This window comes from Boleophthalmus pectinirostris, unplaced genomic scaffold, assembly GCF_026225935.1.
Source record: "Boleophthalmus pectinirostris isolate CB_2022bp ecotype Guang Dong unplaced genomic scaffold, ASM2622593v1 HiC_scaffold_8, whole genome shotgun sequence".
NCBI lineage: Eukaryota > Metazoa > Chordata > Actinopteri > Gobiiformes > Gobiidae > Boleophthalmus > Boleophthalmus pectinirostris.
In genome coordinates, this window is record NW_026571515.1 from 14,577,966 (window position 1) to 14,602,534 (window position 24,569).

Below are 24,569 nucleotides of genomic sequence, written 5' to 3' on the forward strand. Positions count from 1 at the left end.
CTCATTTTGTATTTGTAGCCTACTTAGTCATTTTAATAGTAGGCTTATATAGCTAATATACTGACAGCCTATGTTGCCTTCATATTAGGCTTATATAAGGCTTTTAATTTTTTGCGGCTCCAGGCAGGTATGGTTTTGGTTTTTTTTAGGCCAATATGGCTCTTTGAGCATTTTGGGTTGCCGACCCCTGTTCTAGACCAAGATTAGTCCTGGTTTGGTCCTGCTTTAGACCTGGTTTAGACCTGGTTTACCCCTGGTTTAGTTCTAGGATCAGTCCTGGTTTAGACCTAGTTTAGGCCTGGTTCAGGTCTGGTTTAGTCCTGGTTTAGACCTGTTTTAGTCTTAGTTCAGTCTTGGTTTAGTCCTATTTTAGTCCTGGTTCAGTCCTCGTTTCAGTCCTGGTTTAGTCCTTATTCAGTCCTCAGTTCAGTCCTGGTTCAGTCCCAGTTCAGGTCTGGTTTAGTCCTGGTTCAGTCCATATACAGCGCAAAAGTTCAGCATCTTCACAGTTATTTTGGTGAGAGTAACTTAAAAGTGCTGCAATGGTAATGGAATATTTTACATTTTAAACACAGTAATATTGTAAAGTTACGAATCACTTTGAAATGACCAAAACAAGTCATAAATATCACATTACAATTTTGAAGTAATTTGCCCAACAATGTTGAGTAATCCTGCATAATGAGTCTGTTTATGCCTCCAAACCTCAAGCAAGGAACTTACTTGGCTTCATCTTCAGTTATACTTGCCTTATAATGAATCACCGTGGAAAAAGAGCGACTATCACCACAAGTGGTCCTCCCAAACGGAGCCCTACTCCTGCGCTGTGAGACCCCGACTCTACTGACAATATTCCATGGAAAAATGTGCGGACAAGCAAACAAGCAAAGGGAAATCTGCTACAAACTTCTACATCGCTGTTATCCACTAAAGAATCATCTTAGAAAGGCAATGGATTTGTTAATCAAGTAACCTATCATTTGTTTTCATGCATTGCACCTACATTTAACGCATATGGGTCATGAAGACTATCCCACTCATTAATGTTCATTTAGCATCGTAACTTATTTTATCACAGGGCGATAAACTGTTTTAATGCTAGTTAGTGTTGCAACTTCATGTAAACCACACAGACAGCGGCTCTTTCTGCACTAAGGCTGCGCAAACATCCACTGTGCTGATAAACAAATAATCCATAGATCAGAAAATAGCGTAATATGAGCCCTTTAAACACAAATACATTTTACTAAACACGCTCTCTCTTTACAGACGACTACATGCTGCTGATCTGTGCCTCGCTCCAGTGGCAGGTTTTCGAGGAGGAGAATCGAGCGGCGATCCGACTTCTGGCCGGAGATAACGTGGAGATCAGCCGCAGCCTGGACCCCTGCTCCTTCAACCAGTTCATCCCAGTTGACAACTTCCTCCACTGCAGGTAACTCTCACCTGAGACGCTCCAGCTCTGTCTGAACTCCCTCTGAGCCTGTCCTAATACTCTGCAGCAGATACTATCATCAGTTTAGCTCGGTGAGTGAAGCTGTGTTTTACCTGTGGTGTTTTGCTGAAGTCAAATGATGTTCACCGAGGCTGCAGTTTAAGGAAGAATTTGGAGCAGGGTTCTGTATTAGGAACAAGAATTTATTAATCTGAAAAAATATTGAAATAAAAACATCAGGATCATGTACAGCAGATTGAAACTAATATTTTAAGACTGAAATGATGAGGTTATAAATAGTATATAAATAGTTAGTTTGAGTCAATGGAGATGGAAGCGCCCTTGGTTACTTCTTATTTGGAACGTAGCGGCTAGAATGTTAGCTCTTTCCATTTATATTATGCAGTTTATGATTATTATATATACAGTTTATGATTCTAACACATTCTGACCATGAATAACTTCGCTGGAACTACAATAGGTCAGCTGTACGGGGTCAGCCCTATTTTCCCACAGCCCTATGTTCCCTCATTTCTAAGATTTTATTTATTTCTAAGATTTTTCTCAAAATGAAACTCCAATTCAAATCATTTTTATTTTTATTTTGCATTTAAAGGGATAATTCGGAGTCATTTCAACCTAGGATCCTTTGCACCATGACCTCTTTATTACATCTGTATTCAGCTGCTGCTCATGGATAAAACGTTGGGAGTAAATGATGACCAAATTGGGAGAAATTGGGATAAAATCTGGTGCAAATTGATGATAAAGGAAATGTGAGAACATAGGGCCAAATTTTAGGAAAAAAAACAACCAAAAAAAACAACAACTTAGAAATGAAAAATCAAAAACATAAACAGGATCATGAAGAGGCTCCTGAATTGTGTTGTTTAAATCCATATTGAATTTGTCCAGCGTTTGCTAATGTTTACATTGTGTCACCATGGTAACTGCTGAACATTCCTCCATAGACATACATGTAGTAGTCCCCAGGATCATGTCACTATAAAGTATCGATGTTTGATCACATTCACTCCAGAGATATTTGAACCAGAGCATTCGGTTTACTTCTCTGAGGTCTTTATGTCTGTTTTGCCGGAGCCGCAGCAGCAAATGGAAACTCCATTGCTTCAGTTTGTGCTTTTTAATTGGACGATATGAAGGAGTCGATCTTTAATTCATGTGTGCTTAGAGTTGGGAGAAGAGCTGTTCCTGTTAAACCGGGTTTGCTGGGTAAGCGCTGATGATGCATTATGTCTGGGTTGTAAAAACACAACTTAAATTCACAGAACGGGGAAGATTAGAAGGTGCAGTGAATATTACATTAGCCTTCAGAAGATGGACGCTCACGATAAGATCTTATTGTTACTGAATGTTGTTGAAAGAAATAACAAATGTAGAGTTTATCAGGTCAGAGTGAGGTCTGGGTGTGCTCTAAAATCCTTCATGGACTGGACCAAGTTGTAGTATATTGACGTTTTATATACTGTCAAATATATTGCCTCAAATGTACTTATTTTTTCTCATGAAATATTAAATTTGATTAGAATCAGGGGCATCTGACTGGGTGGATAAAAAGTACTTTAAAAGCTGCTGAAATATATTTTTATTTGTCAAATCTTTGTTCACACACTCTTGTGTAAATCAGACGAGCTTTGGCCTTGTTTACTATATGGTCACTAGTTCGTATGGTGTTCAGTCTGGAAATAAAATTAAAAAGCTTCACCATGATCCTAAATACAGTTATACAGGGTAGCCGCGGGGTTTTAAATGTTTTAAAAAGGTCTTAAATTTAATGTTCCTGAATTAAAGCCTTAAAAAGTCTATATTGTCCAAGTCTAATTTTTTGTAGAAAGGTTTCATTAGCCTATTTTTTGCGTACTCAACCTGTCTGCAGTGCAACCTCTCTCTCTCTCCCTCCTCTCTCTCTCTGTCTCTCTCTCTCTCTTTCGCACTCTTGCTTTCTCTCGCTCTTTCTCTCTCTCATAAGATGTATTTACATTTCTATTTTGTTGTTGAAAATGTTAAATGGTTGAAGCACTTTGAAAGACAAAGTGAGACAAGACAATGTGAAAGGTTAGTTTGTCTTGTCTTGAATGTTGTAAATGATTTTTTGGCCATTTTACAAGCAATGCATATGGCTATAAATTAGTTCTGAATGAGCTTTTATAATATTTTTGGTTTTAAAATGTTCCTATTAACCTGCTCTACATGGTCCTGGTGTTTTCATTTCACTATTTTATCTGTAAATAAATTCCTATTTGTAACATGGAACTAGCTCCTCTAACTTCATGTCCTCATGAGCTTCACTTGACTGAGGCTGAATGCTGTGGGTGATGTCACTCTCCTTAGTCCACTTCTTTATACAGTTTAGGCAAAGCAAGTTTATTTGTATAGCACAATTGCACAAAGTAATTCAAATTACTTTACACAGAATATTGTATTTTCCGGGCTATAGGGCGCACTCAAAAGTCTCCAACCTCATCAAAAAACGACTGTGCGCACCACAATCCAGAGCACCCTATACACGAATCCACTCGGGTGTCCCAGCACGACTTCAGTAAACTACAAAGCCCACAGAACACGCAAACACGCACTGTTGTAGGAACTTTAACTAGAGTGGACTGTAGGCACTGGTTCAGGTGTAAAGCTGTCACTGCTCTGGGCTGTCGGCCAGAACACCTCTTAAGGCCCAGATGAATACTCAGCAGGAGGAGGCAATGAGGAGACAAATGGCGACGTTCAGGTTCTTATATTTGACATAAGGAGGTACACATTGACGGGGGTGATCATAAGTGGGTATGCATGTGTGTGGTCTCTAGGAATAAACAGAAATAAAACATTCAATTACTAATTGTCAGTAATAAACAACAAACATACAAGCTACACAAATATAAATTCACTTAGTCCCCCTCTAACATAACACCTTACACAATCAAACAGTAATAGGAAACAAGACACATAATACAACATCATAATAAGGTACAAACTTACTGTGGTCATAAACGCACACTTCCAAATGACAATCTGCAAAATCTAAAGTAAACTCCAGTTACAGGAACCACGTTTTCCCAGTCACTACTTAGGCAATTTAGGAGGTAAGAGCGCCCTCTACTGGACCCTCCACAGGTTACAACTAAACCAGAAAACTTATCGAACATGAACATGGAAATCAAAGGGCCTTTTGTACACGCACGGAGCAGACAGCGACCGCACAGCGAAAAACACATACAGACACACTCATCACTCCACGCCGACGAGGAACGGAGGAACGAACCGAAAAAGCGAGTGCAATGTGCCACTTCTAGACACAACTGAACAACTGAGTCACTGTGAACACGCCAACAATCCAGCGGTCCCAGACAGCACCCTCCCTACACGCCACAACTGAACAAAGCCCAGAGTCACCGTGAACGCACCAAACAAAGTCCCACTGACCCATCCAACTGTTGTGTTTCCTTTAAAGTCCCACGTGGTTTATTTGTGAAAAAAGTTTGAAAATAGACCATTCAATATAATATATTATATATAATCCAGAGCGCCTAATAGTGCGGAAAATACGGTATATATAATACAACCAATCCAATCCAACTTTATTTATTTTTATAGCACATTTTATAAACAAGACTAACAAGACAGACAAAATCTAATAAATTATTTTTCAACCATGAGGAAACTAATAGAATCAATTAATAAAATAATAATAATAAAATCAATTAACAAAAATAATTAAATCTATACATAAAAGCAGTACAACAATACAATACAATGCAAACAAATGAAAACATGCAATACCAACAAATAAAAACATAAGTAATCACTACAAAATAAACATTAAAAGAGAAGCGTGTGGGATAAAAACTTTTTATTCATATGGAGCTAAACAGAACTGTTTTGAGCCTGGATTTAAACACAGTCAGAGCAAAAGTGTCACATGTTCTTGAAGACTGCTCCAGGTTCTCTGAGTCAAACTTGTCATATGCATTCTCCTCTGGTTTACAGTTAACTTCACTCTCCCTCCTCTTTGCAGATCCTACCTGGACATGGTGAAAGTGTTTGTATTCAGTTATTTCTTCTGGCTGGTGCTGTGCCTCATCTTCATCACGGGCACCACGCGCATTAACATCTTCTGCCTGGGATACTTAGTGGCCTGTTTCTACTTCATGCTATTCGGGGGCAGCGTCCTGATGCAGCCTGTGCGCTGTATCCTCAGACTGTGGGACTGGCTCATAGGATACACCTGCTTCGTCATCGCCATGAAGAACCTGCTGTCTGTGAGTCTGTTTTTATTCAAAGAAGGAACGGATACGACATCCTGAGCTTTAGGTAAATCTGGATGCCATATACGCCCAAAACCTGGGCCCAAAATTAGGTTGTTTTTTCGATTTTCCTTTTTGGAGATTCTGATGTTTTCGATACCTGTTTTCCAGTGTTCAAAGAATGCATTAATATTTCGAGTAATTCCATTTAAAGGGGCTGTACTTGACTTTTGTTTCATGTAATAAAGTAAAATATGTCTTGCAGTAAAGATATATGGTCAAATTTGCTCTTACGCCGCTGTCTTCTGTCTACATGTAATAAACAATTCAATTAATTGACATGCATTATTGTGATGTGATGCCTCAAAAAAGTTGTGAAGTACTTATAAACTCATTATAAACTCATTGAGGTGAATAATAGACTTTCAGTTAATGTTTTTCTATGGCAAAATATCTGTGGAAATGTCTCACGTATTTTTCACCAGCTTCATAAATCTGCCCCATCACCAAATCTTCATCCAACAAGACTGACAAAGGACATATTCTGTCCATGAAGTAATTTATCCACAACTATCAAGATAAGAAAGACGAAAACTTAAAGGCGAACAACGACGACACATTAGTGAACTACTCCTGAGCAAAACTAACTTTATGGTCACAAATAAAACCATATTTTCCGGAATATAAATCACACTGGACTATAAGTCGCACTTTTGGGGGGAAATTTATTTTATAAAATCAGAGACCAGGAACTGACATTTCATCTTGAAAAGGCAAGTTCTAGTAATAACAACAGAACAGAGAACAACAGACTGTTAACGTCACATATGAACAGTTCTTCAGATAAATATAACATAAACAACAGAACAGAACAAGTTTACCAAACTCTAGATCTCACTCCAAATCACTAAATCCATTCAATTCTTCATTTTCTGTGTCACTTCTGAGTAACTCGGCCTCGACCTCCGGAGGTAAATAGAGCGCCGCTTCCTCTTCTGTGTCGCTGTCGTCAGACTCAGCATCAATTCCAGTTAGAATTATTCGGGCCTTTTTGAATCCCGACAGGATGGTTTCAGTTTCACTGAAGTTCAGGCTTTGTCCATCCATCCAGTGACTTCAGGAAAGTTTCATGGTGCATCAGCCCGGTTACCGTGAAGCTGTGTTCTCCATTCTCGCATTCCACCGTCCCTCACAAGTTTTTTGCTCACTCCAAACTTTCAAGTGACAGTGGTACAGGAGTAATAGGAGTGAAGAATGTTTATCCTTTGTGAACTTTGTAGGATGAAGATTTGGTGATGGGGCAGATTTATGAAGCTGGTGGAATATACGCCAGACATTTCCACAGATATTTTACCATAGAAAAGCATTGACGTACGTGATGTTTACCCTACATCGCAGCTCTTCTGGCCGTTGTGAAAAAAGTGTATTATAGGGGTGTAACGATATCCAAGTCTCACGATACGATATTGTCACGGAATGAACCTCATGGTACAATATTTATTGCGATATCGTGGGAAAACTCACGATATGTTGGGGAGACTCACGATTAGGGATGTAACAATATCCAAATCTCTCTGTACGATATTTTCACGATACACATCTCACGGTACGAATTTTTTTGCAATATTTTGTGGAGGCTAAACAGCTAAAACTGTTAATATGCCACTTTTTTTTTTTTTTTTTCTTAAAATGCCTTGACAAGACTTAAAAGTGCTTAGAACTGTTATTTCTTCTTATAGTCTGCACTGAAATGGCGCAAAGGATCATGGTCTATGTAGTTCCCGCTGTCTTTTTAAAACTTTTTTAACCCATAACTCATAATTTAAGCAAAGAGACTTGTAATTAGATATATTGTGATGACTCTGATGATACAATATCATGATATTTCAGTTATTGTTACATCCCTAGTCTATTACATGCCTAAAAATGCACCATGACGGCATTATTCACGTTTTGAAGACAGTAAAATCACGTACAGTGCTCTTTAATAACTTGTTTTGTGCAATGAAATATGTCTGATTCTCTGTGTGTGTTCAGTTGGGCTCCTGTGCGTACCTGGACAGTCTGCTGAAGAACGGCTGCTGGCTCATTCAAGCCTTCAGTATGTTCTGCACCATTAAAGGATACGACGTCCGTAAGTGTCGCTCAGTCAGGCCTAAGCTTTAGGTAAATCTGGATGCCATATACGCCCAAAACCTAGGCTGAAATTAGGTTGTTGTTTCGATTTTCCTTTTTGGAGATTGTGATGGTTTTGATGTCTGTTTTCCAGCTGACCCTGATGATGAGTGTGAGCTGCCCGAGGGGGAGGCGGGCATCGTGTGGGACGCCATCTGCTTCACGGTGCTCCTGGCCCAGAGGAGGGTGTTTCTCAGCTACTACTTCCTCTACGTGGTGTCAGACCTCAAGTCCTCCAAGATACTGGCCTCCAGGTCTGTACTGCTCTGTTAGGGTCTGTACTAGCCTGACTCATCAGCCGGTTTCACTTCGTTGAAACCATCTGACATCGCAGCATTAGGATTTGTTTGCTCAACAGTAGGCGAGTACTTTTTTCATTTAACCAGTCTCTGCTATTTGGTTGTGACGTACGTAATGCACCGCTAACGGGGCTAACTTGTATATTAAGCTTTTCACAAATCCCATAGGAAGAAGGACAATAATGTCTGGTGGCTGGTGCCCGAGCTCGCACTTCTGGGGTTTTTGTGAACCATCTAGTGTATTCTGATTTCTGACCTAGTTGCTGGAGAGAAATTAAATTGAGCGGAGGAACTAGATGGCACCAGCCTGACTAGGTCTGTACTGCCATAGGATCTGTACTGCTACATAATAGATGGGATTTATGTTTTTCATTGCCTTTTTAAACCACATTTAGGACAATGTTGTTTATGCCCTAAAGGTGTGTGCATGTAAAATTATTTTAAAATATTATAAAAGTAATAGTTTTGATATGACAGTTTTATACCTTGATTGCATGAAATTTCAATCTGAAGATAGGCAAGACCGAGTATGGATGTGGTGCATGAGTGAGTGTTGGTGGTGATCTTAAAGGCAGATGGCGCAGATTGGCAGTCTTGCTTCTGTCAGTCTGCCTCAGGGCAACTGTGTACAATAGTAGCTTACCACCACACAGTTTGGAGTGAATCAGTTATTATTATTATTTATTTTAGACACAAATATTATCCGCTCCATAGTTTAAAAGAAAAAACTGATACAAAAAACAAAAAAAAAAAAAAACATACACAGCACACAAATTAGTCCATAAAGTTCATTAAAAAGTGCAGAGTTTCTTTGCCCAGTGTGTCCTCAGAGCAGAGGTATAATGGCATGAGCTCATTTGAACATTGGTCAGAGTCATTATGTTGGAGTTTTCAGACACCTCCAGGCGCTGCATTAATGTGTACATTAAGGGCCAATCCCATTTTTAATTTCTACCCCAACCCCTTACCCTTGGGTTTAGAGTAAACCCCTATGAATTGGGACACCCCTTCAACAATCACATACGTCATCAGTCGTCTCCACCAGCTTTTATGTAACCAGATGCAACAAGCTTTTGCCATCTTTGCCGGTGATTCGCAAGGCATTCTAAGAAATTGCTCAGACCCCTCCATTTGGACTGTGCCTCTAAAAAATCCTCATTTGGAGGGGTGTATAGCCTGTGAACGTGCAAAACGGAGGGGTAGGGGAAAGTGGTATGACCAAGGGGTGTAATGGGATTCAGCCTAAATGTCTAAGCAGTGCCTCACACTTACAGGGGATGTGAGCATTCACAGCAGAAGCCCAGACAATGGACAGTGAGTGTGTCTTTTATTTTACTTTAGAGGTGCTGAACTGTTTGAAGCAAAGGTGAAGAAGTTAGTGGCTGCTCGTCTGGAGGTGGAGAAGAAGTCTGTGGCCACGCTCAAGAAACAGTAAGAACAAAAGAAAGAACATTTGTTAAGTTATATTAATATTAAATTGTTAAAAATACTTCATTATGTTTACCTTCGAGAATGGAGAAAATAAAATCTAAACAGAAGGGTCGACCTGCCCCGAAAGAAGAGCCTGGACCAGAGGAGTCTGCAGAAGGTGAGGTTTAAATCATCATGAGACTCTGCTTCTGTTTGACTTCAGCATCCAATATGTTTCTTTTATTAATCCAGATGAGGAGGAAAAAGCAAAAAGAGATGCAGGGAAGTGGTGGAAGCCTTGGGTCTCAAAGCCCGGAGGTGTGAATAAACAATATATGAAATAACAATATTTACAGTATCATACAGTTTATACATTTAGCTCATTATATCTGTGCTCTTTTTACCTTTTTGCATTGAACAGTGGAAAACAACTGTGGGTATCACCTGTTTGAAAGTGACAGTGAAGAAGAGGAGGAGGAGGTCACAGAGAAAAAAGAGGAAGAGCAGCCCCCCAAGAAAAAATCTGCTTTTCAGGTAAATTAGAACAAATATACTGATTATAAATGTTAGAATATTACATTTAACACACATACATGTTTGACACATCTGCAGTTGGCTTATGAAGCGTGGGTGACCAGCTCCAAAAACGCCCTGAAAGACCTGAAAAAAGAGAAGAAAAAGATGAAGAAAGAGGAAAAGAAGAAAGCCAAGAAAGAGATGCAAAAACTACAGGGTGAGGACGATTACATTTAACACGTTTGAATTGACCTGTAAAACTTTACCTTCAACAAAATACGAATCGAGTTTTATTCCACAAAGCAGCTTTATATTTTACAATTATTATATCTGTTTTAAGTCTGTAAAACCCCTCACCACATACTCACACAGGACCTTAACAACACTTTTTTACATCCTTCTTAAAACTTATTGCTGCTGTCGTCCTTTTGTTATTTTCTTCTTTATTTAACGAACCGAAGATTAATTTATTCTGTAATGGAGCCCAACAGCACAGAGTCATGCACGAGTCCATTGTTGGAGACTCGCACCCACGCAGTACAGCACTGCACCCGCCTGTTACCCGAGATTATATCAAACTTTTGCGTTTGCACACTCCACGGACTGAACCAAAACTAAACCAGGACTAACCCAGAACTAACCTAGGACTGATTCCAGGACTGAAGAGGAGGACTAAACCAGGACTGAACTAGGACTAAAGGAGAAAGGAGGGAGAAGGCGAATGGACCCGCGCAGAGTTCCACACCTCATGGAGGAAAGCGCAGCTGCCGCCCGGTAGCGCTTTGCAGACACCCTGCTCCGTGGGCTCAAGCTTCTCCCTCTTAAGTCCAAGATTAGACCTGGTTTAGACCTGGTTTAGACCTGGTGTAGTCCTGGTTTAGTCCTGGATTTGACCTGGTTTAGACCTGGTTTAGACCTGGTGTAGTCCTGGTTTACTCCTGGATTTGACCATTATTGAACATTAATGAGAATATTTTATTGCTGACTGGTCGTGTCTCTGAACAATTAGTTTTACTCAAGTTTTAAACAATGAAAAACAGAAATTGAAGCAGCAATAAAAGGATCCATAAGTCGCCTATTTGGACATTAAATCTGGCCCATTTCTTTTTCTTTTCAACATTCAATTGAACCAGCAACATTGGAACAAAACAATCAATAAAATAACTACAAAAAGAAAAATTATACAAGCAGAAATGATACAAACATGTCTTAACTTTTCAACATTTCTAGTGACATAGGTGGACCTGTCTGTTTTTTTGTATCACGTTCCAGTCCGGGTGCAGATCAGGCACAGCATTCAGTCTGTTTCTGTGCTTTGTCTTTTTGTGAGCACAGAAAATTACATGCACAGACTTACATGCAGATCGTGACAAGGCAACCCCCCAAAAAAATCTCTTGTGACCCATTCTTTGGAAAACACTGATCTACAGAACGTGAAAAGCAAAAACAGATCATTTTTGCAGTGGTCCGAAGTTATTCCTCACTGACCTTATGCATTCTGAGCATGCTAACAGTGCACTTCTTGATTATTGAGCAATAAAAGGGTTTATAGTGAGATGCAAACACTTCCAGAGCTGCTTATACAATATATCTGTACTGGGGCAAGACTTATTTTAAATATATGGAAAAGACAATCAGGTACAGGGACTTTAACAGTTGTAAATGTCATATATGTTTTTCGCTTAAAGGCCCATATTACACTATTTTATGACTTATGTTTCCTCATTGTGACAAAGTGGGCCTTGGTCCCAATTAAAACTAACATTTTAAACTCTCATTTGTTTAAGTTCACACATTAATTTGTTACCATATCCAACTATACAGTTACAATAATTCTTGCTTCTTTTTGTTAGACATTGTTAATTTAAATATACTTTATTTGTTAATTCATTTTATTTTCCATATTCACCATATTTACCTGCAGCTCCACATGGTCCAGACAAAAAAGGGGGTGTACCTCATTTTTAAAACCTGGGAGGAGGTCGTGGGCTGGACCATGTGGAGGAAGAATTGGTTTAAGTTCTGTTTCATTAGTTTTCTGTATATGGTTTTTGTGGTTTTATAGTTATTTTATAGTTATTTCAACACACTCTATAGTTTTTGTTAAACACTCAGTTAAAAGAGACTTCCAGATGGGCGTATGGTGTTGGTGCTTTTGATTTAGGTTTTGCGTTAACTCCAGAAGTCTGGAAATATTTGTCTGGTCAAAGACTCTTTTTTTGGTTTTAACCTGCCTCCTACTCTGACCACGTTGGGCCACCTCCTCATCAGAAACATACAGAATTGTGTTTTGTTTCATTTGCTCATGTTTAACTCTAGAGTCATTTGGATAATTTCAGCCCTGGGATTGCCAATCTCGACTGAATTAAAGGGCAAAAGGTGCTGTTTACTTAAAACTACTGCTTCATGACATCACAAGTTGGAGCTGAGCATTTTGAGCTTTGGGGATCCAGACAGAATAATAATGTAGAGTTACTCAAACATGTGTGAATGAAACAAAATACAGCTCCAGGTGTGTTTTTTGATGATGTAAAAGCATTATAACTTGGCTTAACTCTCACAAAAGTCAATTTTGCTCAATAAATGACCTTTGAACCAGTTTCCACACACACATAAATAATAAAATGGCACAGAAGAATTTTACTTTTGACTTTGCAGGTCTTGAAAGAGCTGATTCCAGTGAGGATGAACTTGATGAAACCACGATGGATGAAGAGGCACCAGAAGAGAAAGGTAAGTGCACTAGGACCGAACACATCCTACATTACCAGTTGATCAATTCTTGTGTTGGTTCAGAATTAAAAACTGAGATCCGGTTCCAACAGTTCATGTTAAGGAACCGTTCAAAAAGTTCAAGTAAATAAATATAATACATGATTTGTTTGTTGTATCTCCAGAAAACCTCCTCCAGCGTGTGATCAGCACCGTGAAGTTCGGCTTCGCATTCATTCAGTCTCTGATGGATGATCTGACCGAGGGACTCAATTCATTCTGCAAAGACAACCTGGACATCTCCAAAGTGCTGCTGTTTGAGAGAGCTCTCCTCAACCAACAACTCAAGAAGGTCACACACAAACACACAACTCAAACACTCAAACTAAACTAAAGAGGATAAAGAGAAAGAAAGAAAGAAATGATAGTAGTGTAGTGAAAATAGTAGTGTAAAACTGTCTGACCTTGCAGCATTAGGATTCGTTCACTCGATGGTAGGCGGGTACTTTTTAAAATTTAATCCAGGGGAGTCAAACATACGGCCCGTGGGCCGGATCTGGCCCTCCAAGACCTTTTAATCTGGCCCTGAGCTGATTTTCTACTAAAATATTTTAATTATATTTTCTATTAAAATATTGGTAATTTTCTGCAGTGCTGAGCATAGCAGCGTCTCCAGCGTCTCTGTACGTGGCCCCTCCCACCAGAGCAGCACAAATGAAGACTTGTCTCTTTCCAAACGCTCTTAAAGAACGATTGTTTTGACTGTTGACCATGACACCCTCATCAGCAAAATGTCCAAAATGAGAAAAGTGGACGCCGAGTGCAGGATTTTCCAAGAAAAATAGACTTATTCCTATTTGCATACAAGTTAATGCTAAAAACATTGTGTTGAAATTGCATTTTTTTTTTTATAGTTTTTTTTAATATTTTGTAAAATAAAGAGTTCATCAATTAATAAGGATTTCTGTAATAGATTTGCGTTTCTCTGCACAAATATTTGAAGTTATTGCTATTTTTGGGGTATATATGCCTTTTTTTTCCCCAGTCCCTTTGGGATCAAAGTAGGTTGGACACAGCCCCCGGACCAAAATGAGTTTGACACCCCTGATTTAACCAATTACTGCTATTTAGTCGTGACGTATGTGTTGCACCCAATCCCGTAGGAAGAAGGGCAATAACGTCTTTCCCCTTGATAAAATTCACCAAACATTCTCTTTGTTCCGGCTTTAAATCCTCGATCTCGGGAATCGTTGCCAACACAGAATGTCTGTCTTCGTCTACATCCATCTCGATGCTTTGTTTACTGTTGTGCTGTTCCACAAAAGGGACCCAGACAGATGCTTGAGTTTGACGTCATGGCTTCACAGCTCTTCACTGATTGGCCGGTGCGCGGTCTACAACTTCCGGGGTTTTTGCAAACCATCTAGTGTATTCTGATTCCTGACCTAGTCGCTGGAGAGAAATTAAATTGAGTGGAGGCACTAGGTGGCGCCAGCCTGACTACTCACGGTCTGGGATAAGGAGCCCAACTGTGTAGGAGCAACCACAGCGGCACCACTGGGAGAGAACAACGTTACCTCTGTTTTTTCTCATTCAAGTGCAGGAAGTTAGAAGCCATCCATGCCTTGACTTCATCCAAGCACTCCACAAGAGAATTAGACTGGTTCAGCTGCACGTACAACTGAACTCATCTGCATAAAAATGAGATGATACATTGTGTTTTTGGAGAATTGATCCGAAAAGCAACAGATGATTTGAAAAAAGTAGAGGCCCAAAACCTGACCCTTGGGGCACTCCACAGTGAATGTCTGAAAGTGAAATGTGAAGTGTGACATATTAAGAAAAGATCACTATCCCAAAAAAGTACTGTAAAAAACTAATAAGTAGCAGAATGGTTAGTGGAATCGGTTAGTAAACGCAGGGAGAAACATGCAGACTCCACATAGTCAGGCTCAAAAAATGCACCATCGGTAAAATCTCCAGACCAAGCCTTGCTCAAGATCTAGAGACTGGTCCCTGAGCGCTACAGCTCACAGCTGACTGCTCCTGACAGGCTGTTGAAAATGGATCAAATGCAGAGGGAGGGATCAATAAAATGGGGTCACAAGATCAATCACAATCGAATCAGCTTCACTATTTAGATGGACACAGTTAGCACAATGCAATATTTAAAGTACCATCATTTCCATCACATAATCTCCTGTCTTATTCTGCATAAAAACTGCAAACCTGTACAAAATGATCTGAAAAGTGATTCTTGTTTTAGTTTGTCAGTTTATATTTCAGTCTTTTTGTCAATTCTCATGTGAACTTGTGTGACCTTAGGTACCCATCTATTTCAATAAATAGATAAATAAAACACATAAAATGACCAAGGCCACAGGTAAAATAAAAAGGACAGAGATGTGACTTAAAATGTATAATTAAAATGTATTAAAGACTGAAAGAAGGGCAGGTAGAAATATAAAAGGATTTATTCTATAAAAGAGCCAGGTGGAGGGTTAAAATGATAAAACCAAATCTGAAAAAACAGAAATAAATGTTACAACTTAACCAAACAAGGATGACTTGAGAGAGGGCAGCCCCACCCAGAACAAAAGAGAAAGGGCTACCATGCAATCACATCTAAAATAACTTAAAACCCAAGTGCAAACAAAAAGGTACGGGCTAAACCCCTCCCAAGCACGACCCGGGAACATAAACTAGAACTGAAATTAAAAGCAACGATAAAACACACGTTTATTTAAAATGTGCAATAGAGCTAAAATATACTACATTTAAAAAACTATACTACACAAAACAGTAAAACACGATAAAACTAAACAAAAAAAGAGTAGCAGACCAAAATTCTATGATAAAAGGACAGATTATTGTTAAAACCAAGGATTAAAACCATGTTAAAAACCCCGATTTAAAAGATACCTATCCTACCTTAAAAATGTAAACACTCGGGGGGGAAAAGGTCTAGCCCAGGGGTCAGCAATCCAAAATGTTCAAAGAGCCATATTGGATAAAAAGAAACAGAAAACGCACACCAAGATTCCTGCAGAGGTGCAAATGCAAGGAGTAGCCAGATCAGGGTGAAAAAATGCATAGCACACTCGGTTGGCCGATGTCCAAATACTATTTTATTAACAAAATAACGTTTCGGCAAAAAAAGCCTTCATCAGATTTTTCTTGTCTTGGACCACAGCACACAAAATGGTTGCCAGCCCAGGTGCCCATATACCCACTCAATGAATGGGAGGTCCCAAAGTGAGGTCACCCAGTGAGTTCAGCCCATTCTACAACAAGAAACAACAGTTTACATAAAAAAACATTTTATAAAATACAAAAATAGTTTGTCTATCACAAAAAACATCTTAAATCAAACTCCACATTCAGTCCATGAGGAGTAAGAGTTTTAAGATGGTGAATCCAGAAGTGCTCTCTTTTTGACAGGAGCATCTCTAGATTACCACCTCTAGGGGGCAGTTCCACATGTTCAATGCCAATATATCTTAAGGAAGAGATAGGATGGTTAAAATCAACAAAATGAGCCGCCACAGGATAGTTCATGTTTTTACATCTGATTGTACTCCTATGCTCTGCAATCCGTGTTTTTAAAGCCCTGCTGGTTTTACCCACATAAGCTTTACCACAGGGGCAGGTGACCATATAAATCACAGACTTGGTATTACAGGATATAATTCCTTTGATCGTTATTTCTTTACCAGTGTGAGGGTGCTTAAAACTGTTGCAGCGATATGTGTAGTTACACTGACTGCACCCACCACATCGACGATTTCCATCAGGAATAGGAGTCAGTATAGTTTGGTATGATGTGGTTTGATTAGGAGGAATGTAGGAGTGCACAAGTCTATCTCCAAGGTTTCTTCCTCTTTTATACACCACTAGGGGGTGCTCTTTGAAAGCCACACCCAATGAAGGGTCAGTTTTTAGTATATGCCAATGTTTAGTTATGATGTTTTTAAGTTGTTCATACAACTTAAAAATAGTATTTGGACATCGGCCAACCGAGTGTGCTATGCATTTTTTCACCCTGATCAAAGAGCCATATTGGCCCAAAAAAACAAAAAACATACCTGCCTGGAGCCGCACAAAATGAAAAGCCTTATATAAGCCTAATATGAAGGCAACATAGGCTGTCAGTATATTAGCTATATAAGCCTAGTATTAAAATGACTAAGTAGGCTACAAATACAAAATGAGCATTCATGATGACACAAACCCCTTTTGCGACCCTCTCATACTCGGTGCGCCATCTGTAGCCACTGAAATCAGGTGGTTAGTGTTTATCCCTTTGTCATTTAGGCCCGTTTACACGCACATGGGTATTTTTAAAAACTGAGACATTTCCCTTTGTTTGTACACATCGTTTACATGCAAACAGCTAATTCACCTCTGAAAACGAATCTTTCTAAAAATTCCGGCTAGAGTGGAGATTTTGGAAAACTCCGGTTTCACGTTTGCGTGTAAACTGAGATAAATGGAGTTTTAGGAGCTGATGCGCCGAAAGTGCGACTGACGTTTACCTGTTGCTTTGACAATGATGATGGAAGCATTCAGAGCAGCAGTCGCATTTCTTCTGATTGTGCATAGGAGCACTCATAAAACAGCACCATGTAGAACTTCATATGCAACATCAGCCCGGAGAAGAAGCTCTGAACTCGGGCAGCAGCGCCAAACACACGGGAGCACTCATCGCGCAGCTCCTCCAGACGGGGCTGTGGGTCCAGTGTTGGTCAGATTGTCCGGAGGCTTCGTCCTCCATGTCCTGGTTCCAGACGGGGGCGAACAAGACCAGCACGCAAAAGACTGGGTCTGAGTGCTTCAGTGCTGTCATCTGTGCGCTGGTTCCATGCGAGAAAAGCGAGAATGTGCTGTGGACCACAGGTCCAGGCGGGCTGCTCCAGTCCTCCGCGCTCGACCGTGGCTGGTTCCGAGGTGGTGCAAAGTATCCGGATAGAAGCGCGTCCCATTTGGTTCGTTATATGTTGTTCTGAGGGTCCGTCTGTGCATATGTTTTTTTGTTTTTTTTTCGGGGAAAGCGCTTCTCAGGTGGCGGCACCGGACACCACCCCTGCTTCAGCTCATCTATTTGTTCTGCTGAAACACTTTTCATGTGTTTGCATTTGCACACACAGCTGATCAGATCCATAGATCAGATCCATGACCAGAGATGAACGAGGGTTTTACCCCTAAAGAAACCATATTAAAACAACAACCAAAAAAAATCATTCCTTTTCCATTTTCACTCATTTTTGAAAAAGCTCCAGGGAGCCACTAGGGGAGTGCTAAAGAGCCGCATGCGGCTCTGGAGCCGCGGGTTGCCGACCCCTGGTCTAGCCTGATTCATCTGCCGGTTTCACTTCGTTTCACCTCATAGAAACCGTCTGAGCTCGCAGTGTTCGTATTTGTTTGCTCGACAGTAGGCAGGTACTTTTTATCATTTAACCAATCGCTGCTATGTCACGCTGTCACGTATGTAATGCGCCGCTAACAGGGATAACTGGTATATTAAGCTTTCCCCAAATCTCGTAGGAAGAAGGACAATAACGTCGTTCCCCTTGATGAATTTCACCAAACATTCTCTTTGTTCCGGCTTTAAATCCTCAATCTCGGGAATCGTTGACAACACAGAATGACTCGTCGTTGATTGTCGGGTGCCTGAACTTGCACTTCCGGGGTTTTTGTGGACCATCTATTGTATTCTGATTCCTGACCTAGTTGCTGGAGAGAAATGAAACTTACGATAAAAACCCATTAAAAGAATATTAAAAATAGCTAAAATTATTAAAATGGAGATTGTTTAAAACCACCAGCCAGCAGATATTGGGATTATTAAACCTGACCTCCGCTGGCACAGGAAGGAAAAAATAAAGCTCGCCCCCTGCTTTCCTCCACAATCGGAGGTGAATCCTGTTATCAAAACGTAAATCATAAATCCATTTGCAATGAGATATTTCAAAGTAAAAGTACCCACAGTAAATATTGACCCTCAGTTGTTGTATTCATCATGTATCCTAGTAGGAGTATTTTCAGCGGATCTTCTTGTGTGGCCTCCCCAGGGTAAAGAGGTGAGCCAGGAGAGTGTGAAACAGTTCTACGAGAGCTGGATGTCGCGTCAGAACACCCTCTCGTCTCAGGAGGATCTGGACGACCCCCCGGCTGCGCCCTGCTCTCCGTCTACTGCGCCCACCCTACGACGGGGCTACGCCAAACTCAAGAGCCAGGCCTCCAAAGTGTCCTGGGGCAGCAGCGTCTCCAGGTCAGTGTGTGTGTGTGTGTGTCTCCAGGTCAGTGTGTGTGTCTCCAGGTCAGTGTCAGTGTGTGTGTGTGTGTGTCTCCAGGTCAGTGTGCGTGTCTCCAGGTCAGTGTGTGTGTGCGTCTCCGGGTCAGTGTGTGTTCGTCTCCAGGTCAGTGTGTGTGTGCGTCTCCAGGTCAATGTGTGCGTGTCTCCAGGTCAGTGTGTGTGTGCGTCTCCAGGTCAATGTGTGTGTGTCTCCAGGTGAGTATGTATGTGTGTCTCCAGGTCAGTGTGTGTGTGTGTGTGTGTGTGTGTGTCTCCAGGTCAGTGTGTGTGTGTGTGTCTCTCCAGGTCAGTGTGTGCGTCTCCAGGTCAGTATGTGTGTGTCTCCAGGTCAGTGTGTGTGTCTCCAGGTCAGTGTGTGTGTGTCTCCAGGTGAGTGTGTGTGTGTCCAGGTGAGTGTGTGTGTGTGTGTCTCCAGGTCAGTGTGTGTGTCTCCAGGTCAGTGTGTGTGTGTCTGCAGGTCAGTGTGTGCGTCTCCGGGTGAGTGTGTGTGCCTCCGGGTCAGTGTGTGTGTCTCCAGGTCAGTGTGTGTGTCTCCAGGTCAGTGTGTGTGCGTCTCCAGGTCAGTGTGTGTGTTTCCAGGTCAGTGTGTGTGTCTCCAGGTCAGTGTGTGTGTTTCCAGGTCAGTGTGTGTTTCCAGGTCAGTGTGTGTGCGTCTCCAGGTCAGTGTGTGTGTTTCCAGGTCAGTGTGTGTGTCCCAGGTCAGTGTGTGTGTTTCCAGGTCAGTGTGTGTGTCAGTCAGTGTGTGTGTCCAGTCAGTGTGTGTGTTTCCAGGTCAGTGTGTGTGTCTCCAGGTCAGTGTGTGTGTTTCCAGGTCAGTGTGTGTGTCTCCAGGTCAGTGTGTGTGTTTTCCAGGTCAGTGTGTGTGTTTCCAGGTCAGTGTGTGTGTCTCCAGGTCAGTGTGTGTGTTTCCAGGTCAGTGTGTGTGTCTCCAGGTCAGTGTGTGTGTCTCCAGGTCAGTGTGTGTGTTTCCAGGTCAGTGTGTGTGTTTCAGTCCAGGTCAGTCAGTGTGTGTGTCTCCAGGTCAGTGTGTGTGTTTCCAGGTCAGTGTGTGTGTTTCCAGGTCAGTGTGTGTGTTTCCAGGTCAGTGTGTGTGTTTCCAGGTCAGTGTGTGTGTTTCCAGGTCAGTGTGTGTGTTTCCAGGTCAGTGTGTGTGTTTCCAGGTCAGTGTGTGTGTTTCCAGGTCAGTGTGTGTGTTTCCAGGTCAGTGTGTGTGTCTCCAGGTCAGTGTGTGTGTTTCCAGGTCAGTGTGTGTGTTTCCAGGTCAGTGTGTGTGTTTCCAGGTCAGTGTGTGTGTCTCCAGGTCAGTGTGTGTGTTTCCAGGTCAGTGTGTGTGCGTATAGTAAAAATAGTTGGTTATTAAATGCAATAAGTTATACTAATTACATTTGGACAACACTGAGGCAGAGATTCTCATCTTGTTCTCCTCTGTTCATCCTGTTGTTGTGCCTCTGAGCAACACCCCTTGCCAGTTTAAATGTGCATTTATTTGTTGCATCACCACAGTCATGTTTGTGTTAATGGGAGGCCTCCCAAAGAAAGATTAAATTAATTTTTCTGTGTATTTCCCCGTCAGCTGTATGACAGATGAGACAATGCTGGGGTCCAGGCAGCCCACCCAAGAGGAGCTGGACGAGCCCCCGGTCCCTCCAGGTCCAGACCAGCTCAGACGGAGACTCCTGAAGACCAGCAATGTGGACTTAGGCTCTTTTGACAATGATGACCGCTCACCCAGGCAAGTAAAGATTTCTGTCTTTAAAGGGACAAACACCACGTGGCCATAACGGCTTGTCAAAGCCTGATCCCGTCAGATCACAGACGCTCAGAGGCTGGGCCTGGTTAGAACTTGGATGGAGACACTGGGAAAATCAGGAGCAACAGGGGGGCGTCAGTCACAAAAACTGTCATTGTGTTATTAGGCAAGACACTTCATCTGCATTGCCTAGTATGAAAGTGGTGTGTGCGTGAGTGATGGTGATGGTCGGAGGGACCGATGGCGCTGATTGGCATGGCAGCCGTGCTTCTGACAGTCTGCCCCAGGGCAGCTGTGGCGACAATAGTAGTTTACCACCACTGGGTCTGGAGTGAATGAATAATGCTGAACAATGCTCTGTAAAGTGTCTTTGTGACATATGTCTGTGGAAAGCGTTATATAAATAAAGATTTACTTACCACAAACTTAAAGGAACATTCTCGAATTTTGGACATAGGACCTCATTTTTTAGTGAGCCAGAGTGTTGGAGACATTTTTAAATATTCCATCCAATCCTTGGTCTAGTCCAGTGGTGACTTTTTTTTTGGCCTGGCAGTGTATAGGGCCAATATTGATTAATTGAAATTTACAACAAACTCACCCACAGCCATTTTTTTAACCAACATTCTTTAAACAATATAGCGTCACTTTGGGCAGTTATATCTTTGTATCAAAGTGTTAAAATAAAACTTTTTTAGTCAGCAGATTGAATCAAAACAAAATATCGGCCTGAGATGGAATTTTAAGGCAATACGCTAAAAAGTCCAAATATCGTTTATCTCTATTTGTTTTTTAAAGCAGTAAGAATGCAAGATACATACTTAGTGTTAAAGGTCCTTATGTACATTTTCAAAGCTCAAAATGAAAAAAAAAAACAACTCCAGGTCTGTTTGTGATGAGGAAAATTATAAAAAAGGTTAAAATATAGCGTAATATGGGCTCTTTAAGCAATGACTGTTGTGACATAATATTGTTGCCGTTTTGACTTTTGTGGAACAGCCTCGAAGATCTCGCTCTTCAAGAAAAGCGTGAAGTTTTGGATGAAGATGAGAAAGCACTGGAATCACCCACAGAAGTGAAACGCCCGGTCACAGAGGAGCCAGAGGAGCCAGAGGAGCCAGAGGAGCCAGAGGAGCCAGAGAAACCAGAGGAGCCAGAGAAACCAGAGGAGCCAGAGAAACCAGAGAAGCCAGAGGAGCGAGAGGAGCGGTCCGCACATTCAGATGCCCATGACCCAGTGAGTTGTGAGTTTGATCAGGAGCGCGATGAAGAGTTCAGAGAGAAAGAGGAGGAGGAGCACACTGAGGACGGCAGCATCTCCCTGGGCTTCAGAGACAGTGACGCAGACAAAAGCCTCGATCTCCCAGAATCCCCCAGGCCTCTGAGTCAGGAAACGAGAAACCTCACGGCCAGCGAATTACTGCTCAACAAGTAAGTCTGCACTGCATTTATTTTAATTTTATTATTTTTATTTATTTACAGTTATTTGGTTAAACATGGTGACATATTTGGGCATTGAACAACCACTGTTTTAAAGCTTTAGAAAATGCTGCCAGTGTTGGAAGTTCTCGAATATGAGCAGGTACTGTATTCCATGTTTGACCTGCTCGATAATCAAAAGGGAGCTGTCCAAAAGCACTTTTCCTCCTGCTAGTGCCCAGAGTCAGGATTAAACACGGGGAGTTAGTTTCAGATTCATGCAGCTAAAACCTGGAACAGTCTTCCTGAAGATGTGAGATAGACTCAACTTTGACGCTGTTTAAATCCATTCTTTTCAGCTGCATATGACTGAAAGGTTTCCATTCTGCACTCTTCTCTCATTTAATGTCTTTCTCTATTTTTAATTATATGATGATTATTTGTGGAGAAGGCATTTGACCGTGTCCCTCGTAGTGTCCTGTGGGAGGTGCTCGTGCTCTGGGAGTATGGGGTTCGGGGCCCTTTGCTAAGGGCTGTCTGGTCCCTGTATGACCTGAGCAGGAGCTGTGTTCGCATTGCCGGCAGTAAGTCAGACCTGTTCCCGGTGCATGTTGGACTCCGCCAGGGCTGCCCTTTGTCACCAGTTCTGTTCATTGAAGAATTTTTAGGCGCAGTCAGGGGCCGGAGGGGGTCCGGTTTGGGGACCACAGGATTTCATCTCTGCTGTTTGCAGACAATGTTGTCTTGTTGGCTTCATCGAACCAGGACCTACAACATGCACTGGGGCGGTTTGCAACCGAGTGTGAAGCGGCTGGGATGAGGATCAGCTCCTCCAAATCCGAGGTCATGGTTCTTGACCGGAAAAAAATGTCTTGGCCTCTCTGGGTGGGTGGAGAGTCCCTGCCTCAAGTGGAGGAGTTCAAGTATCTTGAGGTCTTGTTCAGGAGTGAGGGATCGGTGCAGCATCAGTAGTGATGCGGTCGCTGTATTGGACCGTTGTGTGAAGAGGGAGTAGAGCCGAAAGGTGAAGCTCTCGATTTACCGGTCAGTCTTCGTTCCCCTCTCACCTATGGTCATGAGCTCTGGGTAATGACCGAAAGGACAAGATCACAGATATAAGCGGCCAAAATGAGTTTCCTGTGCAGGGTGGCTGGGGGCTTCCTTAGAGATAGGGTGAGGAGCTCAGTCACACATGGAGGAGCTTGGAGTAGAGCCGCTGCTTCTCCACGTCGAGAGGAGCTAGTTGAGGTGGCTTGGGCATCTGGTCCTGATGCCTGCTGGGCGCCTTCCTCTGTAGGTGCTCCGGCAACGTCCCACCGGGAGGAGACCCAGGACACGCTGGAGGGACTATGTCTCTCGGCTGGCCTGGGAACACCTCGGGATTCCCCCGGAGGATGTGTTTGGGGTGAAAGAAGTCTGGGAGTCCCTGCTTAGACTGTTGCCCCCGCAACCCAGCCCTGGATAAGCGTAAGAAACTGGATGGATTATTTGTTTTGATTTGTTTTTATTGTGATTTTAATGTATTTCTTATTCTGTAAAGCAAGACAATGGGTCTTAAAACACTCCAGTGTGGGGGCTGTTGGGACGTGGGGGGGTAGAGCGTTCCAGAGCTCGGCCAGAGAAGGTCCTGTCCCCCCTGGTTTTAAATCCCGTCTTAGGCCCCACGAGTTGGCTCTGGCCCACGGACCTCAGAGCGAGCCCAGGGGGAGTAAATCTGGAGGAGGTTCAGAGATGTAATGAGAGGCCAGTCCATTCAAAGCTTTAAAAACAAACAATAAAATCTTAAAATCAATTCTAAATCGAACAGAAAGCCAGTGCAAAGACGCAAGGATGGGTGTGATATGTTCTCGTTATATTGGTTCCTGTCAAAACGGGAGATTTAATATCTAATAATATCCTGTTTTTATTTTTTAGCATGTTTGAAAACGATGAGATCTCGGAGTCTGATAAGTTCTTCCTGAAGTTGCCTCGTCCGATGAAGCTGCTCTTTGCTCTGTACAACACCATGGTGTCCAAGTCTGAGATGCTGTGTTACTTTGTGATCATCCTGAACCACATCGTGTCCGCCTCACTGCTGTCGCTCATCCTGCCCATCCTCATCTTCCTCTGGGCCATGCTCTCTGTGCCCAGGCCCACCAAGCGCTTCTGGATGACGGCGATCATTTACACCGAGGTACGGCAAAAGACTGTGTAAAGATGGGTTTTCGATTTTGTGTTTAAATGAATAATGGAAAAAACGGAGAATGGCCGTTTCTGTGACTTAAACTGTGATGCCAGA

General features: G+C 42.0%; 1 protein-coding gene across 1 annotated transcript in view; it reads left to right on the forward strand.

Annotated features, from left to right (window-relative positions):
• The window catches only part of si:dkey-11f4.7 (piezo-type mechanosensitive ion channel component 2), an 87,335-nt gene that overhangs the window by 45,152 nt on the left and 17,614 nt on the right, over positions 1 to 24,569 (forward strand). The window contains exons 28-42 of the mRNA XM_055165796.1: positions 1,270 to 1,435; positions 5,466 to 5,709; positions 7,732 to 7,828; positions 7,964 to 8,123; positions 9,510 to 9,599; positions 9,680 to 9,761; positions 9,836 to 9,896; positions 10,000 to 10,112; positions 10,191 to 10,311; positions 12,753 to 12,827; positions 12,992 to 13,158; positions 18,878 to 19,077; positions 20,696 to 20,844; positions 21,949 to 22,303; positions 24,206 to 24,464. Of these exons, the coding sequence (XP_055021771.1) occupies positions 1,270 to 1,435; positions 5,466 to 5,709; positions 7,732 to 7,828; positions 7,964 to 8,123; positions 9,510 to 9,599; positions 9,680 to 9,761; positions 9,836 to 9,896; positions 10,000 to 10,112; positions 10,191 to 10,311; positions 12,753 to 12,827; positions 12,992 to 13,158; positions 18,878 to 19,077; positions 20,696 to 20,844; positions 21,949 to 22,303; positions 24,206 to 24,464 (2,339 nt within the window). The remainder of the gene's footprint in view (positions 1 to 1,269; positions 1,436 to 5,465; positions 5,710 to 7,731; positions 7,829 to 7,963; positions 8,124 to 9,509; positions 9,600 to 9,679; positions 9,762 to 9,835; positions 9,897 to 9,999; positions 10,113 to 10,190; positions 10,312 to 12,752; positions 12,828 to 12,991; positions 13,159 to 18,877; positions 19,078 to 20,695; positions 20,845 to 21,948; positions 22,304 to 24,205; positions 24,465 to 24,569) is intronic.